At 49.6% G+C, this 14,506-nt stretch overlaps 1 protein-coding gene across 2 annotated transcripts in view; it reads left to right on the forward strand.

The window, feature by feature from the left end:
* Window positions 1-14,506, forward strand: part of appa (amyloid beta (A4) precursor protein a) — an 89,568-nt gene that overhangs the window by 35,538 nt on the left and 39,524 nt on the right. For both annotated transcript variants that reach the window (XM_028792932.2, XM_028792933.2), the window contains exons 2-6: window positions 9,385-9,552; window positions 13,051-13,180; window positions 13,305-13,417; window positions 13,523-13,710; window positions 13,989-14,173. In XM_028792932.2, the coding sequence (XP_028648765.1) occupies window positions 9,385-9,552; window positions 13,051-13,180; window positions 13,305-13,417; window positions 13,523-13,710; window positions 13,989-14,173 (784 nt within the window). The remainder of the gene's footprint in view (window positions 1-9,384; window positions 9,553-13,050; window positions 13,181-13,304; window positions 13,418-13,522; window positions 13,711-13,988; window positions 14,174-14,506) is intronic.

Below are 14,506 nucleotides of genomic sequence, written 5' to 3' on the forward strand. Positions count from 1 at the left end.
CCCTGCTGATCAGGTGGGAGAAGTTCTTGTTGCTGTGGTTGTTGTTGGAACATGGCCTCCATGCCCTCAGTCTTGCTGTTGCTCTCCGTGCACATTCCAGGTCGGGGTCTCACCTCACCTTTTACACATCGGTGACACCAGCGATCTGAGATGTCCTTCTGTCGCACCTTTTGCGATTCCATGAATGCTCGAGGGACGTGGCAGCTAAATGCCACCTGAACTCTTACTTGTCTGAATGATTAGCTGTTTTGTCTTCCAGGCTGGGCATTTTGATGGCAGTTCATGTTGGGTGGTGCCATCCAGCAAGCCAGTGCCCTGTGTGAAGGTTTTGTGGGCCTCATGTGGACAAAGACCCCCCTTGTGTTTTCCTCTATCTGGTAAAGTGCCTGCCCGATGCCATCCTCTGTAGAAAAAGCCTGGTACTGGTGAAGGGTGGGGTTACAGGGGCGTACTGTGAGACCGCTTGAGAACGAGGGGCCAGCAAGTGTACAGGTAGGATTGGCAGGGACCCCCCCAAATTCATGACTCGCACCCTGACCCCCCTTCACAAAAGGAGTCTTCAAACTTTATAAAACAGGTGGCTTTGTGTCACCGTCTCTGAAATGGTTGTGGTGGCCTAAAGGTGGCAGCTGAAGTTCAAGTGACCGTCACTGTCACATATCTGTTTACCCGAAGCAGAATCTCTTCGTCTTCATGCCTTTCATATCTCTATCTATTATATAGTGCCTTTCATCTATCTATCTGTCTATTATATAGTGCCTTTCATCTATCTATCTATTATATAGTGCCTTTCATCTATCTGACTATTATATAGTGCCTTTCATCTATCTATCTATCTATCTATCTATCTATCTATCTATCTATCTATCTATCTATTATATAGTGCCTTTCATCTATCAACTATTATATAGTGCCTTTCATCTATCATATAGTGCCTTTCATCTATCTGTCTATTATATAGTGCCTTTCATCTATTATATAGTGCCTTTCATCTATCTGACTATTATATAGTGCCTTTCATCTATCTATCTATTATATAGTGCCTTTCATCTATCTGTCTATTATATAGTGCCTTTCATCTATCATATAGTGCCTTTCATCTATCTATCTATCTATCTATCTATCTATCTATCTATTATATAGTGCCTTTCATCTATCAACTATTATATAGTGCCTTTCATCTATCATATAGTGCCTTTCATCTATCTATCTGTCTATTATATAGTGCCTTTCATCTATCTATTATATAGTGCCTTTCATCTATCTATTATATAGTGCCTTTCATCTATCTGTCTATTATATAGTGCCTTTCATCTATCATATAGTGCCTTTCATCTATCTGTCTATTATATAGTGCCTTTCATCTATTATATAGTGCCTTTCATCTATCTGACTATTATATAGTGCCTTTCATCTATCTGTCTATTATATAGTGCCTTTCATCTATCATATAGTGCCTTTCATCTATCTATCTATCTATCTATCTATCTATCTATCTATCTATCTATCTATCTATCTATCATATAGTGCCTTCTATTTATTTATTATTTATTATCGTGTGTCAGTGTGACTTTCACTCTGTATCCACACACACATACACACACACACTTTATATATACTGTGTATTTAAATATATATTATATAAATTATAATGTATATGTATTTATATATAGAGATTTTGTGTGTGTATACATATATATAATAATTTGTATACTGTACATTTAAATACACACAGTATATAAAGTGTGTGTGTGTCTGACACATATTGTGCATTATATTAAATAAATTACTTTTTTTCCCTAATCAGCTGTTCCCAGTTGCCCTCAAGCGCATGCCAGTGGCTCAATGTGAGTTTCTGCCCTGTGATTGGCTGGCTGGCCGACTGCAGTCCAGGGTATGCCCAGAGTGACGGTGACACCCCAGAACTGGGTTTAGCAGGATTGAGGTTGCTGTGACAGATTTGGATGCCCCCCCGGTGATGGGCTCGGTGACATTAACGGTGTGCCTGCCTCTACGCCAAACTCCATTAGCAGGCTCTTGAGTCCTGTGTGCCCAGTGCAGGTTCGGTTTTGTTTTGATTGATTCCCAGTTTCCCGCTCCGATCGGAGTGTCGGTGTAGTGATGTGCAGCAGGACGTTGGTGAATTACAAACGCACTTGTAATTGAGGGGTCGACACAGAAGCCCCTCATTAGGGCTCCAGGTGGCGTGTAGTGCAGCAGTCGCATAAATTCACTGAGTAAAGGAGAACGCGATGAAGTAGAAGTGTGGTGTGGCATGGCGTGGGCACTCGGTTTGGTGGACCAGTCCATGAGGTATCCGCTTGTAGCGTGAAGTGCCATCCCAGAGTGTCGAGTCAGACCCACTTCAGGGCAGATTGGGGGCTCTTGCTGGGTCTCAGTGGGTACCAAAGGAGTTGGCACAGAGAGTGAGAGCAGAGGGGGCCGAGTTCAGTGGCGTATGCCAAGTTCACCAATGAGGTCTGCACACGCTCCATTTGAACCCGTGACTCTTCAAAGGTTGGGGTTGCAGTGCCAAGCGCCATTCTGCCAAACGTGAAGCACAGGGAGAGCGTGCAGATGGTGACTGGGAACTTGAAGCCCCGACCGTGAGGATGAGGGCAGCGGTGCCAACTCCTACGCCACCCTTTTGGTTTTGAGGTCTGCTTTGGTTATGATTTGCCCGCTCAGTGTGGATTTCCTGCCAGGGTTGGTTTATTTTCCTGCTGTGTTATTTCTTGATTGTTGAAAGACCCTCTCAGTTTTTTAGTTTCCGTCGGCGTTTGGACGTTTTGGGGGTTTTTAAAGCGGAGGACGCCTGGGAGTTTTGGAGCCTTCAGCTTCTTCTGCGCGCGCTCGGCTTCCCTTTGTCACTTGACTTGTGGTCTCCTATGCAAATCTGTGGTTTCCTCGGTGCGTCTCGCTGCGGAGCTCTCGGCGCCCGGGGGGCTTTTTTTTGTTTGTTTCTTCCTCCTTTTGTTTCCTCTCCTCTTAAGGATGACTAAGCAGCCTTACTGTAAATGGAGGGCACAGTTTTGTGGTCACCTGGCCACGTGGCGCTGAGGTCAGAGAGGTCAAAACACAACGTGGCAAGAGAGACCACCCAAACAAAGGTGGGCAGCTGCACCGAGAGTAAAGGCTCGGTTAGAATAAATAAATCAATCCCCCTTGTGAAGGTGGCAGGCTTGCTTCTGTTCTCACTAGACATGCACTGAAGGAGAAGTGCCTTGTACATGTGCGGACCCTCCGTGCCAGTCTGAAGCCCCCATCCTTACTGTATATATATTGAAAGTAGTGTCACATAAATATGTGGACCCTCCGTGCCAGTCTGAAGCCCCCATCCTTTTCCAGATACTGTATACATATGTTGAAGATGAAATGCCACGTAAACGTGTGGACCCTCCATGCCAGCCTTTTCTAGGCTCGTCCTCCGTTTGTTTCCATCCTGAGTGAATAAACAGCTCGTGTAGGGTGACTGGCAGGCAGTGGCACAAGGAGCTGGCACAAGCTTTGTTTTATGTGGCATTTTGTGATCCCAGGAGATGTACGTATATGCCAGGACCTGAAATGGGCCACCCGCCGCACCCAGCCTGTTAACAGCACGTGCCACCCTCTGCACATGCTGGGCACTCCGCTGAAGGCTTTCCTACCCTCACGGGTGCCCCCCTTAATCGGCTGCAGTTGCTTTGTGCACCTGCAGTTTGAGAGCAGCGGCTTTGACCCGCGTCATTTGCTAACTCGTTTTAATCTCGGCGATTTTCAGCATCTGTAAATGCTGGTGGCGGGCGGGTGGCCAGGCAGGCGGCGGGCGCCTTATTGCCTGCTGCTAATCCCGCTATCTCTTCTTATCCTTTTATTATCGGCTGCTGCTCGCTGCTCCTGATTAGCTGCCGCCTGGCCTTCTGGGCGCCTTTGTCTCACTGCCTTTCTTTTTATCACTGGCATGTGTGCTGTGCGTCTATCAACTGATGCCACCACCCTTGCCCATTGTGTGGGGGCAAAAAAAAAGTCATTTACATGTTGTTCTGTGGTGTACATGCTTCTGTTATTATTATATAGCGCCTTTCTGGTCTGTTATAATTAGGATGGCAGAACAGAGAGGGTGCCAGCTGGGTACCTGTTTAAACTTGATAGGGCACTGGGCACTCATCACTGCTGAGTGTTAAATGGAGTGAGGTGGACTTAAGTTTGGGGACCCCTCCCTAAGTAATAGGATTTGGGGGGGGGTGTGTGTGTGAACATGATGTGGGTGGGGTCATCTATCAGGCTCCTCCCCTTTTTAGTACACTACAGCAGGTTGTAGAAAGCAGGATTCATGTTATATTTTTCTGTTTTGTTAGCGGTTTGCTACTAATGAAATTTTTGATTTGTTCAGTTTCCCTACCTTGGAAACTAAATGCTGCCCCCGACCCCCCACTGTACCCCAATGCAACAATGGCATACATTGGCAGAGCTGTAGTCCCATGTAGTCCACGCAGATTTTGGGTGGAAGTTGAGGGTTAAGGGGTTTGTGTGAACATTAAATGGTAAAACTCCAGCCATTCGACCCCTCCCACCCTCCCGCCTCTGGCCCCGCCCCACATCCAGGAAACTCTCCTGTTGTTGTTCTTGGGAGGTGGGCATATGGGCGGGGTTTATACACATCAGCCCTCTGTGGGGAGTGGCTCACTTTCTGAATAAGGAACTGTACAGCGCTGATGTTTTGATCCAACTCATGCCAAACACATTCCCAGCTAAACGCCTCAGAGTCCGAGTGGATTGTTAAAAACGGGAGGAAAAACAAGGAAAACGGAACTCCGACCAGCAGTCTCATCCTGCTAAGCCTTGCCAGCTGCTGTGCCCTTGGACTCGGTATGCAGAGTGTGTGCCCTTTTACAGTGAAACAGGATTGATTAGAATAGCATCGGTCAAAGTTCATTTATTTACTTTTCAAAGAGCAAATGGTGGTTCTACGCCGTGACCGCCTGCGTCTGAATACGAGATTAACTGCCTGCATCTGCCCGAAACTCTTCAATTGGGTCGCACACCGCAAAATCTTCAAGTCAGATACCCAGAGAATCCAGAGCTCTAGGAAGAGGCCTGTCAGTCATTCTGACTGCTCGAAACTCCGCCCCCTTTAGGAGGTAGCCTGTGTGTATATCAGATGAGCCAAGACTCCGCCCCTGTAGGAGGCGGCCTGTCTGTCAGGCTAACTGCTCAAGACTCCGCCCCTGTTGGAGGAGGCCTGTCTGTCAGTCTGACTGCTCAAGACTCCGCCCCTGTAGGAGGAGGGCTGTCAGTCTGACTGTTCAAGACTCCGCCCCTGTAGGAGGATGCCTGTCTGTCAGTCTGACTGCTCAAGACTCCGCCCCTGTAGGAGGAGGGCTGTCAGTCTAACTGCTCAAGACTCCGCCCCTGTAGGAGGAGGCCTGTCAGTCATTCTGACTGCTCGAAACTCCGCCCACTTTAGGAGGTAGCCTGTGTGTATATCAGATGAGCCAAGACTCCTCCCCTGTAGGAGGCGGCCTGTCTGTCAGGCTAACTGCTCAAGACTCCGCCCCTGTTGGAGGAGGCCTGTCTGTCAGTCTGACTGCTCAAGACTCCGCCCCTGTAGGAGGAGGGCTGTCAGTCTAACTGCTCAAGACTCCGCCCCTGTAGGAGGAGGGCTGTCAGTCTGACTGTTCAAGACTCCGCCCCTGTAGGAGGATGCCTGTCAGTCATTCTGACTGCTCGAAACTCCACCCACTTTAGGAGGTAGCCTGTGTGTATATCAGATGAGCCAAGACTCCGCCCCTGTAGGAGGCGGCCTGTCTGTCAGTCTGACTGCTCAAGACTCCGCCCCTGTAGGAGGAGGGCTGTCAGTCTAACTGCTCAAGACTCCGCCCCTGTAGGAGGAGGCCTGTCAGTCATTCTGACTGCTCGAAACTCCGCCCACTTTAGGAGGTAGCCTGTGTGTATATCAGATGAGCCAAGACTCCGCCCCTGTGGGAGGAGGCCTGTCTGTCATTCTGATTGCTCAAGATTCCGCCCTCTTAAGTTGAGGCCTGTGACTATCAGATGGGCCAAAACTCTGCCACCTGCAGGAGGCCTGCCTGTCAGTCTGACTTGAAGGAGGCAGTCTATGTATATCAGATGAGCCAAGACCCCGCCCCTGTAGGAGGAGGGCTGTCAGTCTAACTGCTCAAGACTCCTCCCCTGTAGGAGGAGGGCTGTCTGTCAGTCTCACTATTCAAGACTCCGCCCCTGTAGGAGGAGGGCTGTCAGTCTAACTGCTCAAGACTCCTCCCCTGTAGGAGGAGGGCTGTCTGTCAGTCTCACTATTCAAGACTCCGCCCCTGTAGGAGGAGGTTTGTCAGTCTGACTGCTCAAGACTCCGCCCCTGTAGGAGGAGGCCTGTCAGTCAGTCTGACTGCTCAAGACTCCACCCCTGTAGGAGGAGGTCTGTCAGTCAGTCTGACTGCTCAAGACCCCGCCCCTGTAGGAGGAGGTCTGTCAGTCTGACTGCTCAAGACTCCGCCCCCTTTACGAGGAGGCTTGTCAGTTTTACCACCCATCAATCTTACTGCGCCCTTTTCTGTCAGATTGACTGCCTCAGACTCCGCCCCTTCTAGCAGGAGGCCTGTCTGTCAAACTGCTCAGGACTCCACCCCCATCTAGGAGAAGGTCTATCTGTCAATCGTACTGCTCAAGACTCCTCCCCCTTTAGCACGAGGCCTGTCAGACTGACTGCTGAAGTCTCCGCCCCTTATTAAAGGAGGCCTATCAGTCTCACTACCCCAGACTCCACCCTTTCTCGATGCCCCCCTTGACCAGGGTGTCTGTCAGCCATTCTTTATGCTTGCCAGTTCCCGTACATCGGGTGTAAGGCAGGAGCAAGCACTGGGTGGGATGCCAGTTGGTTTTTCTTTCAAACTTGGCGACAGAGTGGCACACTTATAGTGCAGCTGCTTCACCACTTTGTGGACCCGGGTTCATTACTGTGAGGGTAGAGGAGGTGGCACGTTTTCCTTTGTGTTTTAATTCATAATGCCACCAGCATGGAGTGCCGTCTCTCCTTTTTTGGTCATTTGTCGTCCATTGACTTTATAGATTGCTATTAATGCCAGGCTGGTCAAAATGCTGTTTGCTGGTAATGCCAGGTTATCATCCACTCTTTAATGCCGAGGTGAGAGTGGCACTTTGTGATTGCCACAGCCCAGTTTCATGGTGGGTGAGTGCCAAGGAGACGCTGTTGGCGCTGCCCTTTACCCACCCCCCCCCCCCGACTCTGGTGCTCTCTCCTCGAGTCCTGCTGGATTGAGAGGTGGGGTTGTGACCCCGTGGAAAGTGCAGTGCCAGCGGCTGTTGTGTGCCCGCGTCTCGATGTTTCGCTGGTGCCGCTCGGATTAGCTGATAAAGGCGTTTCTGCTGAGCGAGGCGCACATTTCTGTGTGAGGGGGCAGGTGGTGGCACGTGGCATGGCAGGCCTTTGTTTTCTTTGTTTGTTTTGTTTTTCTTTTTGCCCTACAGAAGATAAAAAGGCCGCTTTGTGCCCTTGGTGTTTTGGCGGGCAGAGGCGGGCATGTGAGCTGCGGCTTTGTTTTCTTTGTCTTTCCGTACAGTATCTCTTGACAGTGGAGAGCTGGGCCCTTTGTGGCACCTCTCAGAAGTTCAAGTGGTGTGGGTGCCCACCACGTGTTACCTTGGAACCGTTTCATTTATATAGCGCCTTTCAGGTCCACACTCTAAACTGAAAGACCCCATTTGCTCGAGTGCAAGGTGCCCAGCGTAATGTACAGTACGTGTATAGCGCCTTTCAGTTTGAATGTGCTGTAGAATGAAAGTTCCCATTTACTGAGTGTAAGCTGCCATGTGGCTTTTCATTCATATAGCGCCTTTCAGAGTACCTCTGTAATAGAGGATAGCATTTACTGGGGTGCAGGCCGCCCAGCGTAATGTTCGTATATAGCGCCTTTCAGGCCCACAGTACTCTATACTGAAAGACCCCATTTGCTCAAGTGCAAGGTGTCCAGCGTAATGTACAGTAAGTGTATAGCGCCTTTCAGTTTTCAGTGGTCTCTAAAATGAAAGACCCCATTTACCTGGCCTGTTGCTTTTCGTTCATATATAGCGCCTTTCATCTCCAGAGTTCCTTATAATAGGGGATACCATTTGTTGGAGTGCAGGCTGGCCAGCGTAATGTTCGTATATAGCGCCTTTCAGTTCCACAGTCCAGAGAGACAGGGTGGCTGCCCCCAGTGCTTGCACCGCCTGGGGTAGTCTCCAAGCGGGCAGTGCCGCACATTGCCAGGTATGAAAGGGGTCCCACTGTCCGGCCCAATGTCATGATCGGCCTGAATGTGCGTCTGGGTGCCTTCTGCTTGATTGTAGGGAGTGTGAGTCTGTCTTGTAACCTGCGGGTGCACCAGAAGGGGGCGCCACTCTCTGTGTGTGTGTGATGAACCAATCAGGGTGAGGCCTCAACTTGGAAGATTGGGGATGACTTTGGGCAGGAGGGTGTGTGCCACATGGGACGGGCAGAATTACCCAGACTCGAGGAGACCTTTCTATTAAAGGTGATGTCACAGAGCGCCAGCGCCATCCCGTTATCGGATTTATTTATACAATTACCGTGTACAGCGAGACACCGTGCCACCCAGTCTCGTAATGGCAGATGGTGAAGCATGGCACCTTTCTTTCATCCATTAGCCCACTTTGTAACGTGGCAGCTTCGGGTACGGGCCAAAGGCCAGCAGTTGGCACAGGTCAAGGTCTCGGTTCTGGCCACGGGGCGTTTTCTCACACCACTGGGCATGAAAAGGAAACCCGTAAACCTGAGGAGTGCGTTTTAATCTGGTTTAAACTGGTTCTGATGTATTCTGCACGCTATATAGCGCCTTTGCTAGAGTTCGATCCCACCAGACTGACTGCCAGCACCGTTGGGAGGTGGCGTATAGATAATGCCACTTCTGGCACCCTGCACCGGTGGTCTCTTCTGGCATTTGCTGCCATGAAAGGCAGTTCAGAAAATACGGCCCACCTCCAAGTAGCGATGAAGACAAATGTGACCTTCTGGCGGGTCAGGCTACCCTCTGTGCTCGCCCACTGGTACCCACTCTGGCACCACCCCTCACACTTTTCTTTGTATTTTTCACTATTGTTGAACTGCGGTGCCCACACAGGTCATTCGTATTCGTTGCATTGTAAGTAAGTTAGCGCCACCTTGTGGTCATTCACTAACATTTCTTACCCACGGGTTGTTTTGGTCTTGGCACTTAAAAAAAGGCGCTATACTATAGCAGAGTCCTGCTGTGCCACCCACTGAAGTGCTTCGCCAGTTACCTTCCAGTGAGCGCCACTTCCGAGAGCCCGTCTGTCTGATTGATTGCCATCCTGTTTGTAAGCTGGTATCCTTGTCTTCTTTTCCAGGTGCCCACTGATGGAGCAGTCGGCCTGCTGGCTGAGCCCCAGGTTGCCATGTTCTGTGGCAAACTCAACATGCATATTAATGTGCAGACGGGCAAGTGGGAGTCGGACCCTAGTGGCACCAAGAGCTGCATTGGCACCAAAGAAGGCATCTTACAGTACTGCCAGGAGGTAAGTGTGGGTTTAAGTATCATGGCGCTAGTTAGTCGTAAGTGGCATTGTGCCCAACTGTCTTTGGCTGTGCCCACGGTGCGATGGACTGTTTAGTCATTTCTAATTGGTAGGGCTTGCCCACCTGCTTCAGACAGTTTGGTGCCCGCTCACAAGTAGGTGATGCTGACCATATTTCTTGCTTAATGAATAAATAAATATATGCCATAACTGCACCACTGAAGATCAGGTAATTTATTTGGGCACTGCAGTGGCATAATTAGTCCTCTTTAAAATAATCAAGAAGATCTAAAGTGACCATGAAGGGGCATCAGCAGTGGGCAGTGATGAAGGGAGGTCATCTGGGAGTTTGTGGATGCCACAGAAACCTATGGTTATCTAAAATAAGAAATGCTTGGCACTGCCAGCTTTTCAGGCTGTTGTGGGCATCTAACTAGGCATGAAGGTTTATCATAGTGGGGCATCAAATATACCTAAGGAGGGAGAAGTATAGGGAAAGCATCCTGGCATTTCTCTCTTGGGTGACTGGCAAACATGGTCACAGCTTAGCTGATTCTCTGTCATGTCGCATAGCTTGGCACAAACAACCCACCCACCCCTTTATTTTAAATATAGCGCCTTTCAATCGTAGACGTGACCTCCAGATGGAGAGAGCTTGGAGCCTGAGCGTCCCGTGGCGAGTTAGGGCGAGAGTAAACCCGCAGCCGACTCCGGTGCCACGCTGGTCATTCATGGGAAGGAGAGAAGGGTCAATAAAACAAACTTCCCCCTTAGTGGGCATCCAGGGGAAGACGTGCAGGATGTGACACTGAAAGGTGCCCATTTTGGGGCATATGGGGCAAAAGCTAGCAAAGGTGGGGTGGCAGTTATGTTGAATGTGATGCCACGGGGCACAGAACTGCTGTGAAGTGACATTCGAGTCACTGGCAACCCTTGTGAATACGGTGCCAAGTGTGCCCACCAGAGACGCAGTCTTGCCCGAGTACATGGGTGCATTTAGTTTTATTTTTTAATATTTGCTCCCGTTGTGTGTTGTCCCAGTGCCTCTCCCCTGTGCTTCTGTACGTTAGATAGCGCCTTTCATGTCTGCCAGTGCGTCTCTCTCTGTTAGTACAGTTCACCTCTGTCTACTAGTCTGTTATATAGCGCCTTTCATTTGTCTGCCAGTCACTTATTATGTAGTGCCTCCTACGTCTCTTGGTGACTTGCCACCTTCCATGTGTTTCTGTTGTGTAGTGCCAGTTGCTTTAGTTTATATAGCGCCTTTCATGCCTACCAGTCTCTCCCCTATTTATCTGTGTTGTATCTGCCTGCCAGTCTTTACATGTGTGTTGGTTACGTTGTGCACTTCACAGGTGTGACGTAGCGTGTCCCACTCTGTTCGTATGTGGTGTCGTTTCCATCCCTGTTATAGCGCCTTTCACGCCTGCCTATCTATCGCGTAGCACCAATTCATCTGTTATGTTGTGCCAGCACTGTCTGTCAGTCTGTCACTTACCTACTATCTGTGGCATACCATACAATACAATTTATTTTTTGTATAGCCCAAAATCACACAAGAAGTGCCGCCATGGGCTTTAACAGGCCCTGCCGCTTGACAGCCCCCCAGCCGTGACTCTCTAAGAAGACAAACTCTTATAGAGAAGTAATGGAAGAAACCTCCGGAAAGGCAGTTCAGAGAGAGTCCCCTGTCCAGGTAGGCTGGGCATGTAGTGGGTGTCAAAAAGAAGGGGGGTGAATACAATACAATACAATACAATACACAGAACAGAACAAATCCTCAATACAGTATCAAAACAAATATTTTAGAAGTACGGAGCAGAATTTAACAGTAGATGATACCACATAAGAAGATTTGGAGTCCTGCAGACCTCGGCCATCAAGCTGCCTCCCCCATTCGGCCATTCCATGGCTGAAACAGCGCTGGGCCAGCCAATCCGATGAAAGGACCCCTCCTTCTCACGATCCAATGAAAGGACCCCTCTTTCCCACGATTCCTGCGATCCTCCATCAGGGATGACTTTACCTTAGGCAGGCAAAACAACTTGGCAGGTGTGCCGTGGCACCAAGTGTCACATTTGAGTACCAAGAAGAGAAACAGAATAAGTGAGGGTTAGTATCCAATTCTAACTCTCATGTTACTTATGTTTTAGTGCTAATGACTAACAACAGAGATGTAGAGTTAATCAGCAGCTCTAGTCAGGGTGTGCTAAACTGAAGTCGTGAGTCTTCAGCCTGAGAGTGAAGGGGCATCTCTTATAGTAGCAGGCAGACCACTCCACAGTTTAGGGGCCCTGTAACTAAAAGCTCGACCTCCCACTGTTATTTTATTAATCCTTGGAACCATAAGCAGACCGGCATCTTGAGATCTTAATGTGCGCTCAGGTTTGTAAGTCATGATAAGTTCAGACAAGTAAGCCGGACCTCGGCCATGTAATGCTTTATATGTTAAAAGAAGGATTTTGAAATCTGCCCGGGAGCCGGTGTAAGCATCCAGACATCTGTCTGTTATTGTGTATGTCACATGTGTCTACTTTATATAGCGCCTTTCACCTCTAGTCTGTTATCTAGTCATGTCACACGTGTCTACTCTAGGTGTCTCTCATAGTGTCCACCAGTCCGTTTTTATGTCGTGTCATTTCCATGTGCCATATAGCGCCTTTCACGTCCGTCGGCCCCTCTGTTACAGTTTGCGTGTCTGTTGTATAGAGTGCCTTACGTCTGTTTGTTACGCGGTGCACTTCACGTGTCTGCGCCTTTCTACAGCTCTCTATTAGGCAGAGCCTTCTGTGTGTTTCTGTTGCGTTGTGCCTTTTCCATTTGTTACACAGACGTGAAAGGCGCTATATATCTGTTATGTAATCACAGTTCCATCTATGATATCTGTTGAACTTTGTACATCTGTGGTTCATTTCACATTTGTATCTGTTATATAGCGCCTTTCACATTTCTCTTTTTTTTCTATTATATACAAGAGTAGTACCCTTGACGTCTGTCTGTCCGCTATATAGCGCCTTCACACGTGTCTGCCATTCTCTTACGTTTTGTCCCTCTGTTATTCTGTGCGTTTCACTTCTGTTTGTCTGTCTGTGTAGCTGTGAAGGACACGAGTGTCACTGTGCAGGTCTTCTATAGGACCTTCCCTCCCAATCAGTCGCCTTATATAGCGCCTTTCCACCTATCTTACGTAATGTAAAAACAGTTCTGGGCTCCATACAACCTGGCAGTACATCTGCTACTACTTTATAGCGCCTTTCACCGCAGGCCTCATTGCAGCTCAGTGACCCCAGGGTTCTGTTTGTGAGCCTGCAGCCCACTTGATGACCACCCCTTGGGGCTCTAGGCTTCTGTCTGGTGGGAAAGACACTAGTGCCACCTGGCAGAGTGGGCATCGCCCCCTGCCCCACGTGATCAGCCTGCCTTTTGTGTGTAACTTTACTCACTCAGTCACTTTGTTACCCATTGGCATTTCCTACTAACTGGTATCGTCTTTGACAGGTCTACCCTGAACTGCAGATCACCAACGTAGTGGAGGCCAACCAGCCTGCCACCATCCTGAACTGGTGCAAGAAAGGGCGCAAAAACTGCCGTAGCCACCCGCACATCGTGGTGCCCTACCGCTGCCTGGGTAAGTCTCGGCCAACGGGTGAACGGTGATGCCATGTCCGAGGTGGATGTATATGGTGATGATTTTTGGCTGGTGCCCACCTGTAACTCTACATGTCTGTCTCTCTGTCTCTTTCTATGTGCAGTTGGCGAGTTTGTCAGCGATGCCCTGCTGGTTCCTGACAAGTGCAAGTTCCTCCACCAGGAGCGCATGGACATGTGTGAGAGCCACTTGCACTGGCACACGGTGGCCAAAGAGGTGGGTGCTGACATCGTCTAATGGGCACCGTTGGGCTGGTTTTAACAGCTTTTAGGCATTGCCAGTCTCCTTATTTACTGTGCCATATGTTTCTCTCCTGCCCAGTCCTGTGGCGACCGCTCAATGAACCTGCACGACTATGGCATGCTGCTGCCCTGTGGCATCGACCGTTTTCGTGGTGTGGAGTTTGTCTGCTGCCCATCTGATGCCAGCCAGCTGGACTCAACAGAGTTAGAAGAAGACGACTCGGATGTGTGGTGGGGCGGTGCGGACGCTGACTATGTGGAGGGCGGGTATGACAAATTTCTAAAGTGCTGAGCCATTCCCCCCCCCCCCCACCTTAATGTATGCCCACCACCCTTTTAATGAACGCTCCTGTGAATGACTCTGTCGAGAGCAGCACTCCTTGTGCCCAGTGATTGGCACCTCGTCTCCATATGATCATCCCTCCAAGCTGGGGCTGCTTTCTTCTTCATCGATTTCAATGTTGGCATCACATACGACTGGCATGCAGTCATTGAACCCTTGAACCCCCGTGCTCACCATCTCTGTTCCTCCCATCTTCTCTCAGGGAGCCCCGTGAGGTGCAAGTAGAAGATACTGAGGATCTGCAGCCCGCCATGGGTGAGGATGATGAAGATGATGAGGATGAGGTTGACGAAGAGCCCGAAGGAGAGGCCAGCGAGCGCACCACCATCGTGGCCATGACCACCACAACTACCACCACCACTGAGTCCGTTGAGGAGGTCGTCCGAGGTAAGCCTCCGCTGTGTGCCCCTCGTTTGTGGACTGGAGGAAATGCAGCTTTTGGCATCTAAGACTTGAATTTGCCCTCATGGTGCCAGTCACAGGGCACCAATTTGAACGGACCTGTTTTCACCACCACACCCCTACAGGTGTGGTATGAGCTTCATGCCATCCCCGCTGTAAACCATAGCCCCCCAATGGTGGGGTTTGAGAGGTCGAGTTGACTTTGGCCTGCTGCTCTGTGGGCCACCCACCAGCAGAGGGCAGCTAAAATGTGTTCTTGAGGGCTGTGGTTTAAGTATGTGATGTGGCACTGAGTGAGCGACACCACAGTGTGCACCG

The sequence above is a fragment of the Erpetoichthys calabaricus genome, chromosome 4, assembly GCF_900747795.2.
Source record: "Erpetoichthys calabaricus chromosome 4, fErpCal1.3, whole genome shotgun sequence".
In the NCBI taxonomy this organism is placed as follows: domain Eukaryota; kingdom Metazoa; phylum Chordata; class Cladistia; order Polypteriformes; family Polypteridae; genus Erpetoichthys; species Erpetoichthys calabaricus.